Below are 13,446 nucleotides of genomic sequence, written 5' to 3'. Positions count from 1 at the left end.
CCCTCCAAGGAACTCAAGGTGGTGTATGTAGCTCTCCTCCTCTTCGTTTTATTCTCACAACAGCCCTGTGAGGTAGGTTAGGCCAAGAGACAGAGACTGGCCCAAGGTCACCCAGTGAACGTCATGGCTGAATGGGGATTTGAATTCTAGTGTCCCAGGTCATAGTCTTTACATATGATCTATTATAAACAGATTCATGCAATAATGTGCACCTGTGCCTAAAAATACATATGTGCTCAGTACCAATGATCCTTCTGAAGTATACATAGCAGGAGATGGGAAGTTTATTTATACATTTATTTCATAAAATTTAAAGAGCGCTTGATTGTAAAAAAATCCCCCCAAAACCCTCAAAATGGTTTACAAAGATGATAAAACAATAACAATAATTATCAGTAAAAACAGTTAAAAACAACTATTTAAAACCCCGGGGCGGTGGGGGGAACCTGTGAATTCAACCATAAGCTAAAAAACAGATTAAAATACCCGTCAACTTTCTACAACATTCTGGAGTGGCTGGTCTAAACAACTAATCTGCAGCTAAGCCAGAATGCGGCAGCTAGACTGGTGACTGGGAGTGGCCACCGAGACCACATAACACCGGTTCTGAAAGACCTACATTGGCTCCTAGTACGTTTCTGAGCACAATTCAAAGTGTTGGTGTTGACCTTTAAAGCCCTAAATAGCCTCAGCCCAGTATACCCAAAGGAGCATCTCCACCCCCATCATTCAGCCTGGACACTGAGGTCCAGCTCTGAGGGCCTTCTGGCGGTTCCCTCATTGCTAGAAGTGAGGTTGCAGGGAACCAGGCACAGGACCTTCTTGGTAGTGGCGCCTGCCCTGTGGAATGCCCTCCCATCAGATGTCAAGGAAATAAACAACTATCTGACTTTTAGAAGACATCTGAAGGCAGCCCTGTTTAGGGAGGTTTTTAACGTTTGATGTTTTATCGTGTTTTTAATATTCTGTTGGGAGCAGCCCAGAGTGCCTGAGGAAACCCAGCCAAATGGGTGGTGTATAAATAATAAATTCTTATTATTATACTTATTAATTATTTTTCTAAACAAGTTTTTAGCAGGTGCTGAAAAGAGTACGGTGAAGGCACCTGTCTGTTGTCAATCGGCAGGGAGTTCCAAAGTTTGGGTGCTGCCCCATTGAAAGATAGATTTCTTGCGAATGAGGAAAGTCTTCTGTGTGCAGTTTATAACAGAGCAAGGTCCACAGATGGAAGTGGTCGAGTAGACTTCTATGGGGCAAGGTGATCTCTTAGCTAAACTGCAACCCTATATCTGGTGGGGGACAGGGGTCTGCTCTTAAGTAGCTACACCTTCCCCGGCCCACTCCATTGCATACCCAAGGCTACAGCCGGCCTTTCGTTGGCCTTCACAGCAATAGAGGCAGATGAATGATGTCAGGCATTGATCATCATTCATCTCCCCTCCTCCTCTTTTAAATTTATTTTCCGGAGAAGGGTGGGGGGAGGAGGGGGTTATGGGGAAAATCTCTGCTGAGAATCACTCATCCTTCCTAATAATGAGAGCTGTCACTGGCGCTGCTCCCTAGGAAATGATTTTCTCGGTAAATATTTAGCCTGTAACTGATTTATGGATGGAGAGAGGGAGAAAAAAGAGGAACCCTCCCGAAACTTTGTTGGGCTAGGAGCAGGGCTCCAGGGAGCGGGGCTGAGTACAACATTGTGGGGATGTGTTTGTGTGTGTGCTGGGGGTGTAGCCCCACTTAGCTGTCCTTAACAGGCCTGGTTTGGAGGCTCCAGTTGGTGCAAAGTGCCTCTGGCTAGACTGTTGGTGGGGACAGTCCATTGCTAGGACGTAACCCTGGAGCTCTGGGGTTGTGATTCCCGCGTTGCAGGATGTTGGGCTAATGACCCACGGGGTCCCCTCTGACTCTATGTGTTATGTACTGAAGTTCTCACCCTGGGCCAGCAGGGGGATACTATAGATAGTTATGCAAATAAGGGATCGAAAGTGACGTTCAGTGATTGGATAGTTTTAGAAAATTTTTACAGTTACGTTGTACTGGAGCTCTATATAAGCAGGCTGACTGAACCTTTCAGTTCAGTTCAGTTCTGGCCTCTGAATAAACAAGAGCTGTTTGAAGAATCACTGTGTCGTCTGATATGTTCACCCACAACTTAACACTATGATTCCAGATCTATGATTCCATGCCCCAGTGGGAAACCCACAAACAGGGTCCTCTACACCTGCAATTGCCAACAACTTGTATTCAGAGGCATACTCCCTCCAACATCGGAGGCACAACAGAGCCATTCATGGGTAGCAGCCATTGATGGAGCCTCCAACTCCATCAATAAAATAATAAGTGCACCAGAAGAGCCCTGCTGGGTCTGGCCATTGGCCCATCTAGCCCAGAATCCACTGTTCACCATGGCCAACCAGATGCCACAATCGGAAAGCTACAAGCAGGACCTGAATGCAACAGCACTCTCCCCACTGTTGGTTTGCAGAGGCCATCCATAGGCATTGTGTCTCCTGAAGCAGAAGTAGAACATACTCACCATGGCAAGCAGGACGTGAGTGCAATGGAGCTGTCCCCACTTGTGATTCCCCCAGTGACTGAGACTCAGAGGCATGTTGCCTCCCAACAGCAGGAGCTATTATTTTTCATCTCCCTGTCTCTTTGGGACACCAGAGTATTTGTGGCTTTGAGGACCGTTGCCGTCTGCTCCGACTCTCGGATCTCAGGCCCGGAGCGTCTCCCTTTCCTCTCGCTCTCGTATGGAATCGCAGCTGCTTGTAGAGATGAACACAAAGGAGTCTCTTGACATGACAGTCCTTCTCACAACTTGTCACCGGCAAAGCGCTTCCAGCCCGCCTGGTTTTCGGAGTTTGTCATTGAGATCTGAGGTGCTGGATGTGCTGAAAGTCTCTCTCTCTCTGTGTGTGCCTCTTCTGTGGGATGTGTGAGACTGATGGCATCGTTGGTGCTAATGACCCAAAACTGAGTGATAAATGGGAAGGTTTTGGGAGAAGAATATGAGCTTCTGCAGAGTCATGTTCGTAGAATAAATGCTGCAGAAAGGCGTTGAGTTGAAAGTGGAGACTCAAGAAGGAGGGGTTGGCCTGCCCAGTAGGGAATGAGAAGTGTCTGTGCTTTTTGTGGTGGCTTTCAACGACTACTAGTCACACTGCCTATATTTCCCCTCCAGTATGCCTTTGACTTCCAGGGACTGGGAATTGCAGGTGGGGAGTGGGGCTTGTTATGAAGACCCCTGAATGTAGCAGTGCTCTGGAGATCAACTGCAGGGACACCAGAGCCCACCTGTATAGCAGACCTCCAACAATATACCGTATTTTTTGCTCTATAAGACTTACTTTTCCCCTCCTAAAAAGTAAGGCGAAATGTGTTTGCGTCTTATGAAGCAAATGCAGGCTGCGCAGCTATCCCAGAATCCAGAACAGCAAGAGGGATTGCTGCTTTCACTGCGCAGCAATCCCTCTTGCTGTTCTGGCTTCTGAGATTCAGAATATATTTTTTCTTGTTTTCCTCCTTCAAAAACTAGGTGTGTCTTGTGGTCTGGTGCGTCTTATAGAGCAAAAAATACAGTAATTATGTTGTCTGATTTTTACTCCTTTTTATGTTGTTGTTGTTGTTACTCCAGTTGTTAGGTTTTCTTTGCTGCAATTTGTACTTGTTTGTCGCATCAAGCTCAATTTTATTATAACGACATAAGGATGTAAAATGCTCAAAGAGATTATTGAAACAATGCTGAGAAGTACTGGGTGAAAGATGCTTAATAAAACTGGCAGCTGAATTTTGAACTAGTCCAAATTCCCGAACACCCTTCATAGTCTGGTCTGCATCGATACCCCAATCCACTTTTGGAGTAATCTCACCTGGGTGTTACAGAAGCATGGAGAAAAGTGACAGAATCTGGTTCTCTTGGGGAAGGCTGCGGCAGCGTGACAGGTTTCAGGGGGTCCTAAGCAACGTTCAAGCCATGACCCCTCAATCTGGATGCAACCCACATGTAGAGTTGGGGGCTGAAGGGGCACCAGGTGAGGAGCCAGGTCAGGTCGAGGGCTCAGAGCTGACAGATGGACATTAGGAGACCCCTGGACCTGAGGCTATCAGGCAGGAGAACCCAGAATTACTTTGCAGACCACAAGGCCCTGTAAGGCCACAGTCAGGACCCCTTACAGGCACCTTTTCTTGATGCACTAGATGCCTCCACGACCCCTCACTAGACCAGGGGCATCTAGCACGTGGGAGCCTATGGAATTAAGAAGGAGCTCCCATCTTCAGGCCAGAGGCCCTGAAGTTCTCCACAAGCAGATGGAGCCTGGAGGAGATAGCTTGGAGGCAGGAGCTTGAAAGAGCTCATTCTGTGCTCCACGTTTCTTGGGGAGAGGTGAGTTATTTACTTGGAGCCATCCATGGCATTGTTTTTGACCAAAATATGGCAGCACTCTTGTTCTCTCTCCTTCTGTGGTTTCCAGCAACTGGGGCCCAGAAGCATGCTGCTTTCAACCATAAAGGTAGAACATTGCCATCAGGACTAGTAGCCATTGATAGGCTTCTCCTTCATGAATTTGTCTTTTAAAGCCATCCAAATTGGTGGCCAACTTTTGTCTCCCGCGAGAGCGAGTTCCATAGTTTAACTATGTTCTGCATGGAAGTCCTGGTTCTTCCAATATTCAGCTCCATGGCATGCCCACAACTTTGAGGGTTATCAGAGAGGGAGAAAAATGTTTCTCTGTCTGCTTACTCGATGCCATGCATCATTTTTCCCACCTATATCATGCTGCCTCTTACTCTCTTTAAACTAAAAACTCTGAGCCCTGCTGGATCAGGCCAATGGCCCATCTAGTCCAGCATATGGTTCTCACAATGGCCAGCCATATTCCCCAATGGGAAACCTGGAAGCAGGACCCAAGGACGAGAGAGAAGGAGATCCCTCCAATCCACTTTCTCCAGGCCAGGCATAATGTTCTAATTTTATAGCATGCAGCATCTTCCTCACCTTTTCTCGCAACTAAAAAACCCCAGACGCTGTAGCCTTTTCTTATAGGAGAGCGGCTCCATCCCCTTCGATCATTTTGGTTGCCCTTGTTCTGAACCTTACCCAGGAGGTCCCAGGAAGGTGGTGGCTGGGCCTTGGCCATAGCGTGGCTATTGTTAGGACAGCGTGAATGATTCTGTTCCAGCTGGCAGGGGTCATAGGAGGAGTAATGCCGGCCACCGAGCCTGGAGGTTGCACAACCTCCCTTTGATTCAATTGTCCTTTGGGCTAATGAAAGCAATTGGCTGCAGTGGGTCCCCTATCCAGCACAAGATGTGGAAACGAGCGTCACATTTTCCTGTGCTAGGAAACAATTAGCACATTAGGGAGAGGTTGTATAATTGTTTTTCTTTCTCCCCCCCCCCCTCACCTCCCTCTTTTGCAAGCTACTTTGGCCGGCTCTGGAGGTTCTGCAATGCAGTCATTTCCTACGGAGGGCTTCTCCAGATGCCCAGGGATCTGATGGGCATGTGCTGCCAACAGGCACACAGGAAGGATGTCTGCTGTAGGCTGGGAGGGCAAGCACCTGGCACCATCACCTTCCCTTTGCGTGACCTTTTAGGGCCCCTTTCTCTTCTCTGCGCTTAGAAAACAAAATGAGTTGGGATCCTAAATCTGGAACCTGAATATAGATTTATTTCTAATGCAGCTTTTCATCCATGCGCAGAACGACAACATTCGTGTAGCGCCGTCAGTGCATCACACGACAATGGGGCAGTTCGTTGTGGAAAAGCCAACAAGAGATCCTGGTGCACTTTAATCATCACCAGCAGTTTCATGCTGAAGTCTCCCTTGGAAACTTTTTGTTGGTCAAGACACTGAGGTCCAGCTCTGAGGGCCTCTTGGTGGTTCCCTCACCTTGAGAAGTGCAGTTACAGGGAACCAGGCAGAGGGCCTTCTCGGTAGTGGCGCCCACCCTGTGGAACACCCTCCCACCAGATGTCAAGGAGATAAACAATTATCTGACTTTTGGAAGACATCTGAAGGCAGCCCTGTTCAGAGACATTTTTAAGGTTTAATGTTTTATTATGTTTTTATATATGCTGGAAGCTGCCCAAAGTGGCTGGGGCAACCCAGTCAAGATGGGTGGGGTACAAATAATAATATATAGCAACAATAATATTTTTTTATTTATACCGTGCCCATCTGGCTGGGTTTCCTCAGCCACTCTGGGCGGCTCCCAACAGAATCGTCATCATCATCATCATCGTTGTCATCGTCGTCATCAAGCATCAAAATATCAATCATTAAAAACTTCCCTAAGCAGGGCTGCCTTCAGATGTCTTCAAAAAGGCAAATAGTTTTTTATTCCCTTTACATCTAATGGGAGGGCATTCCACAGGGCAGGCGCCACCACCAAGAACGCCCTCTGCCTGGTTCCCTGTAACCTCACTTCTCGCAGTGCGGGAACCGCCAGAAGGCCCTCGGAGCTGGACCTCAGTGTCTGGGCTGAATGGTGGCGGTGGAGATGCTCCTTCAGATATACTGGACCGAGGCCGTTTAGGGCTTTAAAGGTCAGCACCAACACTTTGAATTGTGCTCGGAAACGTACTGGGAGCCAATGTTGGTCTTTCAGGACTGGTGTTATATGGTCTTGGCGGCCACTCCCAGTCACCAGTCTAGCTCCTGCATTCTGGATTTGTTGTAGTTAATAAAAGTAATAATAATAATAATAATAATAATAATAATAATAATAATAATATCATCATCATCAACAACAGCAAACTGCAATACAACTGGTATTCAGTATGACCTGGTATGAGGCATCTTCTGCAGTTTCTATGAGACCATCAACCTTTGTGAATCATTCACGCTTGCTACAGCTCTCCCCATGATGATGGGTACCTACTGTAGAATCTCCAGCTTCTGATTATATAATGTTTTTTGTTGGGGAGGGATGGGGGGGCAAGAGGGTGTCTGCTAACCATCCTTCACTTTTAGAGATCCTATTTCAGCGAAGCATTTAATACTGTGCTCCATCATAGCCGGCTTACAGGAGTGTGCTCCCCGATCTAGGAAGTTAACAAGGTTTTTGCTTAGAGCTCACCGTCGCTGCTTGGCTGAACTTGCACGGTTCGAAGGAGGGGGGCAGGGAGAGCTCTCCACAAAGAGGGAAATTGCCTAGGAGACAGAGATGGATTGAGGCGGCTATTCCTAAAACACCTGTCACTTGGGTGTAGGGGGCAGGAGGAGGCGCAAGATGTATCATCTCAGTCTTGACATAAATCAGGGTGTTTGCAGCCTAGGCAAGATAAATTGGGAAGAGTTAATGGAGAAATAGCTGAGCAGAAATGGCCCCAGTTGACTTTGTTGGGGCTGAGTTCCAGCGGCCCGTTCCCTTTCCCGCCACAAGAGGGCGGAATGATCCGTCCTGCTTCCTGGTGAAGAGGCCCCCTATTCCTGCATAGGCAACTGAGATGCAGAAAGAATTCTGCTCCCAGAAATTCTCCTTTGCCAATGCCAGGGTTATCGCTGAGTGAATGTCTCTCAGACAAGTGGGACCCGCTGCACAATATAAGAGTGTTGAGTGCTAAGTTTTAAATTAGCAATAATCATGCCTCAGATTTACCTCGTTGGCTTTTGTTTCAGCCAGGCTCTCTCCCAGCACACTCCATTCCATCCACCCTCACTCCCATTTTTTTTAAAAAAAACATTTATTTATGTTCCACCTTTATCTCCCAAGGATACCCCAAGGATATCAAGGTGGTGTACATGGTTCTCCGCCTCCTCCCCATTTCATTTCATCTTCACAACAACCCTGGGAGGTTGGCTTGGCTAAGAGACGGTGACTGGTCCAAGGTCATCTGGTGAGCTTCATGGCTGAGTGGGGTTTTCAAACTCTGCTCTCGAAGCTTCTGTAAATCTGGGACTGTCCCTGGGAAATAGGGACACTTGGAGGGTCTGAGATCTGCACCGTTCTATCCCATTAAAAGCTCGAGCAAACAACTAGAACACCTTCTGTCTGAAACCTGCAAGAGAGATCCCTAGAAACTTTTGGTGGCTGACCACTGTCAGAGGCAGGATGCTAAGCTAGGTGGGTCTTTGGACTGCTCTGCTGGAGCTTCATGTCTGTTTCTTCTGACCTGGCCTCTCCTTTACTTACATGTTGGTGTTTTGCAATCCATGCAAACTACCGTGCTTTTCCATCTATAAGACTCCCCCTATTTGGGGGGACTCACATTTAAGAAAATGGGGGGAGATGGCACAGAGTTGTTGAGCTTTTTTTGGGGGGGTTGCCGAGAATCACTCACCCGCACGAGTCACAAAATCTGCCTCCCGTCTGTCCTATCGCCAATCGCCCGCCCAACTGCCAGAGCGTCAGCCAATCCACCACCCATTGATGCAGCAACCAATAACATGCACAATAGCCGCTGACAGCAACCAATCTAACTTCCACCCTATGCACTATCCATGTATAAGATGACCCCCACTTTTTAGCATGATTTTTAATGAAACAAACATAATATTATATAGTGGCACCTTGGTTTACAACCATAATCTGTTCCGGAGATCCGTTTGTAAACCAAAACAGGTTGTAACCCAAGGTGCGCTTTCGCCAATGGGGCCTCCCCCCAAAAATTGTTCGTAATCAAATAAAAATAAGGTTGGAATCCAAAAAAAAAAAGGTTGCAAATCGGGACGTGCACTTCCGGGTTTGACGTGTTTGTAATCCAAAATGTATGCAAACCAAGACTTATGCAAACCAAGGTACCACTGTACACAGAAAAGTACGGTATGAATTATCTTCCTTCTGCTGTGGATCTTCCTCATGCCTTATCTTCTCCTTTTCCCACAGAGTGAAGAAAAAGAACAAGCCGTTGAACCTCAAGATCCACAACAGCGTTGGGAGCTGTGAGAATATCCCTGCCCAGCGCTCCCCGCTTCTCTCAGAACGCTCCCTACGGTCTTTCTTCGTTGGACACCCGCCTTTCCTCCCTTCCACCCCACCTGTCCACACGGATGGCACCTTTTCCACTAGTAAGTCAGCCCTGATGTGGGGCTACAGTGGGAGAGGAGGAAGGGGGGCGGGTTGGTAATCATGCCAGAGCACTGAGCATGCATTGCAGGGTGTGGGGCCCAGATAAGCCTCTGGGGTCCTTTCCGATCCTACAATTCCGTCAAATTCCATGAGGGTGCCTGGGGGCTGGCGAGAGTCTTTCCAAACAGGCCTGGCTTCCAGAACTGGCTTTCACTACACAGGGTGGAATGAAAGTAGCCATGTTTCTAGATAAGAAAGCCGAACCCAAATTTTTGCAATGGTTTGTGTGTTGGTTTAGAGAGTGCCCCAAAAGATCGCTGATCAGTCCCTCTAATTCCAGTCCCCGGGCGATAAAGTCTCATTTGTTACGTAGCCAATAAATTTGCTTACTTATTTATTTCATAACATTTCATGCATGGCGAGACCATAACCAAAACGCCCCCCCAAAGGAAACCTCCAAGCTATTTGCAAAAAAATATATATATGATGAGAGCAAGAGTTGAAAACAACTGTTTGAATGAGTAACACATAAAAATAAGATCGACAATAGCCTAAAAATCGGATTGAAACTTGAATTCAACATTCTGAATGTCCTGATAGGCTTGCTTCAACAAAAATATTTCCAGCAGGGGCTGAAAAGGGCACAGCAAATGAGCCTGCCCAATGTCAATAGGCAGGGAGTTCCAAAGGTTGGGTGCAGTTGGGTGCAGTTTTCGTACAAATTCATACAAATTCCACCCATTCATGAGAGACTCAGGAGTGTAGTGGCAGACTGAGACAGATGAGGAAGGGGAACAGGAGCATGACATAGAGCAGTGATTCTCAATCTGTGGGTCCCCAGATGTTGTTGGACTACAACTCCCATCATCCCTGAGCTCTGGCCTTGCTAGCTAGGGGTGATGGGAGTTGTAGTTCAACAGCATCTGGGGACCCACAGGTTGAGAAAGGCTGACATAGAGGGTGAACAGAGTCTGGAGAAGGCCACTACCTCCCCTTCCCTCGATCTGGTTGCCCCAGCTGGGGAATTGAAACTCCCATCGCCACTCTTCCCCTCCCAAGGAAAGGAGCAGAGTAGTGGAAGCTGGGAAGGGCATCCGTCCATCGCTAGGGGTAGGGGAGGGCACAGTGCAGCATGGTCACCCAGGATGCAGAGAGACACATCGTGGCCCAGTGTCTGCAAGCTTAGTGGTCTCATAAGGCACTAGAGCAGGGGTCTGCAAGATTTACCTCACTCCAGCAGAGATCTGTCCATGGGCCAGATTGCACTCTCTCTTTGTGATTTCTGGCGTCTGTGTCTGTGCAGATGCAATTTTCGGCATCTGCGCATGCACAGACACGATTTCCGGCGTCACGGAAGCGAGTCCCCGCGCCACACTGTGCCGGTTTAGTGCAGCACGCGGGGACTCACTGAGCGGATGGCTTGGTTCGGGGGTGGCTCATGGACCGGTTAAATGACCCCCGTGTGCTGCTTGTGGCCCATGGGCCTTAGGTTGCCTACCCGTGTACTAGAGTCTCATGAGCAAGCATGCCTTACCATCTTTGTAAGCTTGGTGAGCAGGTGTGGCAACTTATTGGGACGACTTTGTTGCTTCTATGCCATTCTGACCTCCTTGCCATTCTTGGACTCCTTTGACTTGGACTGCTGCATTGATTCCTGCATTGTTGGGGTTTGGACTAGATGACCTTTGGGTTACCTTCAAGCTACAGTCTTAGCCCAACTAGCTTTGCCTTTCCTGTCATCAAGCCTGAGTGTAATGGCTGCTGTGATTCATTACCTGTTTCTAAGGGTGGGGGACTTGGGTGGCGCTGTGGTCTAAACCGCTGAGCCTCTTGGGCTTGCCAATCGGAAGGTCAGCGGTTCAAATCCCCACGACAGCGTGAGCTCCTGCTGCTCTGTCCCAGCTCCTGCCAACCTAGCAGTTCGAAAGCACACCAGTGCAAATAGAGAAATAGGTACTGCTGTGGCGGGAAGGTAAATGGCGTTTCTGTGCGCTCTGGAACTCATCACAGTGTCCCATTGCACCAGAAGCAGTTTAGTCATACTGGCCACATGACCCAGAAAGCTTTCTGTGGACAAACGTTGGGTCGCTCGGCGTGAAGTGAGATTAGTGCCGCAACCCATAGTCACCTTTGACCTGAATTAACCATCCAGGGGTCCTTGACCTTTACCTTCTAAGGGTGGATCTATGCACAGGAAAATAACCACTATAAATACGTCAGAAATTAGATCGTTATAACAAAAGGGGGAAAAAACCTATGGAAAACCACGTAGAAAAATTTTCTGCTCTCTGGTGCCATCTGGTGTTGCATATTCATAATACATTCAAATCGTTGTTCCTGTACTAATGTAGCTGAGTCCCCAGTCTATATCTCTTATCTTTACCTCAATAAAGATTTCTTCCTCAAGGAAGAACCTCTGCTGTTGTGGAGTAGACAGGGAGACACTAGTAGGCTTGGGAAGAACGCTGCAGTTTGCAAAAGCACAAAACGTATTTTTAAACACACAAACCCCGGGGGAAAATTACCCCCAAACAGTCTGTTGCCTGACTGTCGGAGGGGGCAAGTTGGAAAACTAGGTGCATGGGAGTAATACAATGGAGTGTTCTGGGAAAGGGTAAAGATGGCCGGCTGGAACAGCAAACAGGAGCCCTTGGTGCTGCAACACTCTGTTGTTGGATCCACTTCTTTATTTAAAATATAAATGATCCTGCTGCATCAGGCCAATGGCCCATCTAGTCCAGCATCCTGTTCTCCCAGTGACCAACCAGATGCCTGTTGGAAACCTCTAAGCAGGACCTGTTGGAAACCTCTAAGAGCCCTTTCCTCTCCTGCGGTTCCAAACAACTGGTATTCAGAAGCATTACTGCCTCTGGTGGTTCAAGTAGAACATAACCATTGTGGTGAGTAGTGGGAAGCCTTCTCCTCCATGAATTGGTCTAACACAGGGGTCAGCAACCTAAGGCCCAGGGGCCGGATGCAGCCCAATCGCCTTTTAAATCTGGCCTGCGGACGGTCCGGAGTTAGAGCCAGTGTGGTGTAGTGGTTAAGAGTGGTAGACTCGTAATCTGGTGAACCGGGTTCGCTTCCCCGCTCCTCCACATGCAGCTGCTGGGTGACCTTGGGCTAGTCACACTTCTCTGAAGTCTCAGCCTCACTCACCTCACAGAGTGTTTGTTGTGGGGGAGGAAGGGAAAGGAGATTGTTAGCCGCTTTGAGACTTCTTAGGGTAGTGATAAAGCGGGATATCAAATCCAAACTCCTCCTCCTCCTCTTCTTCTTCATCTTCTTCTTCTTCTTCTTCCAGGAATCAGCGTGTTTTTACATGAGTAGAATGTGTCCTTTTATTTAAAATGCATCTCTGGGTTATTTGTGGGGCATAGGAAATCGTTCATTCCCCCCCCCCCCAAATATAGTCTGCCCCCCCCCCACATGGTCTGAGGGACGGTGGACCAGTCCATGGCTGAAAAAGGTTGCTGACCCCTGGTCTAACCCTCTCTTAAAACCATCTAAGTTAGTGACCACCACTGCCTCCTGTAGGAGCAAGTTCCATAGTTTAACTATGTGCTTTCTTTTATCTGCTCAGAATCTCTCAACTACATCTGTATAGCAGACCTCCAACAATATAATTCTGTCATCCTTTTTTTTTTAACTTCTTTTAAAATTACTTTTGTTAGGTTTTCTCGGCTGTGATTTATATCTTTATTTGTTAGCTGTCTTGAGTCTTATCTTATTGTAACAAGGGAGGATATAAATGCTCAGAGAAAGGAAACAAAACAATTCCAAGTAGCACTGGGTGAAAGATGACTGAACCGGTAGGTCCCTATTCATAAAACTGGCAGCCATATTCTGGACTAATCCAAACTCCCAAACACTCTTCCTAGCCGGCTCTACATGAATGATGCATTTAAAAAACCACCAAATTAATCTACTGTAACTTGGACATTACAAAAGCATGGAGAACGGTGGCAAGATCAGGCATAAGAACATGGGCTGATGACCCATTTTGTCTATCACCACCACCACCATCACTTTTAATTTGTATACCGTCTTTCTATCTTACAATACCCAAGGCAGTTTACAAGCTGAAGAGACAAAGAATGTACACCTTATAACAATCTAATGCAAAACAAAAATCTGATAATAAAACATAACTTTAAAATCCGCAAACTACATCAAATAAAGTAACATTCAACGTTCATTAGACTAGTATAGAATAATATTAAATATCAGCATATAAAAATTAAACAGAAATCCACTCTTAACAATTACAATCAATCATTTCTAAACTACAATCAATAAAACAACGACAAGCCACAGTGCATAAAATAATACAATACAAATTGAGAAGCAGAGACTGAAGGGTGGGGCAAGGCAGGTGGAAGGAGGCCTTGCCTGACCCCTCAGCATCTTCATGTCACCGTTTTGT

The 13,446-nt window shown here is 47.2% G+C and overlaps 1 protein-coding gene across 1 annotated transcript in view; it reads left to right on the top strand.

Annotated features, from left to right (window-relative positions):
* Positions 1-13,446, top strand: part of KSR2 (kinase suppressor of ras 2) — a gene marked incomplete at its 3' end in the record, with an annotated part of 190,741 nt that overhangs the window by 82,726 nt on the left and 94,569 nt on the right. Inside the window, exon 5 of the mRNA XM_081175270.1 lies at positions 8,838-9,019. Coding sequence (XP_081031396.1) covers positions 8,838-9,019 — 182 coding nt within the window. The remainder of the gene's footprint in view (positions 1-8,837; positions 9,020-13,446) is intronic.

The sequence above is a fragment of the Podarcis bocagei genome (assembly GCF_964188305.1).
Source record: "Podarcis bocagei genome assembly, chromosome: 16".
Taxonomy (NCBI): domain Eukaryota; kingdom Metazoa; phylum Chordata; class Lepidosauria; order Squamata; family Lacertidae; genus Podarcis; species Podarcis bocagei.
Note: the sequence above shows the minus strand (reverse complement) of the source record. Positions and strands in the feature narration are given on the sequence as shown.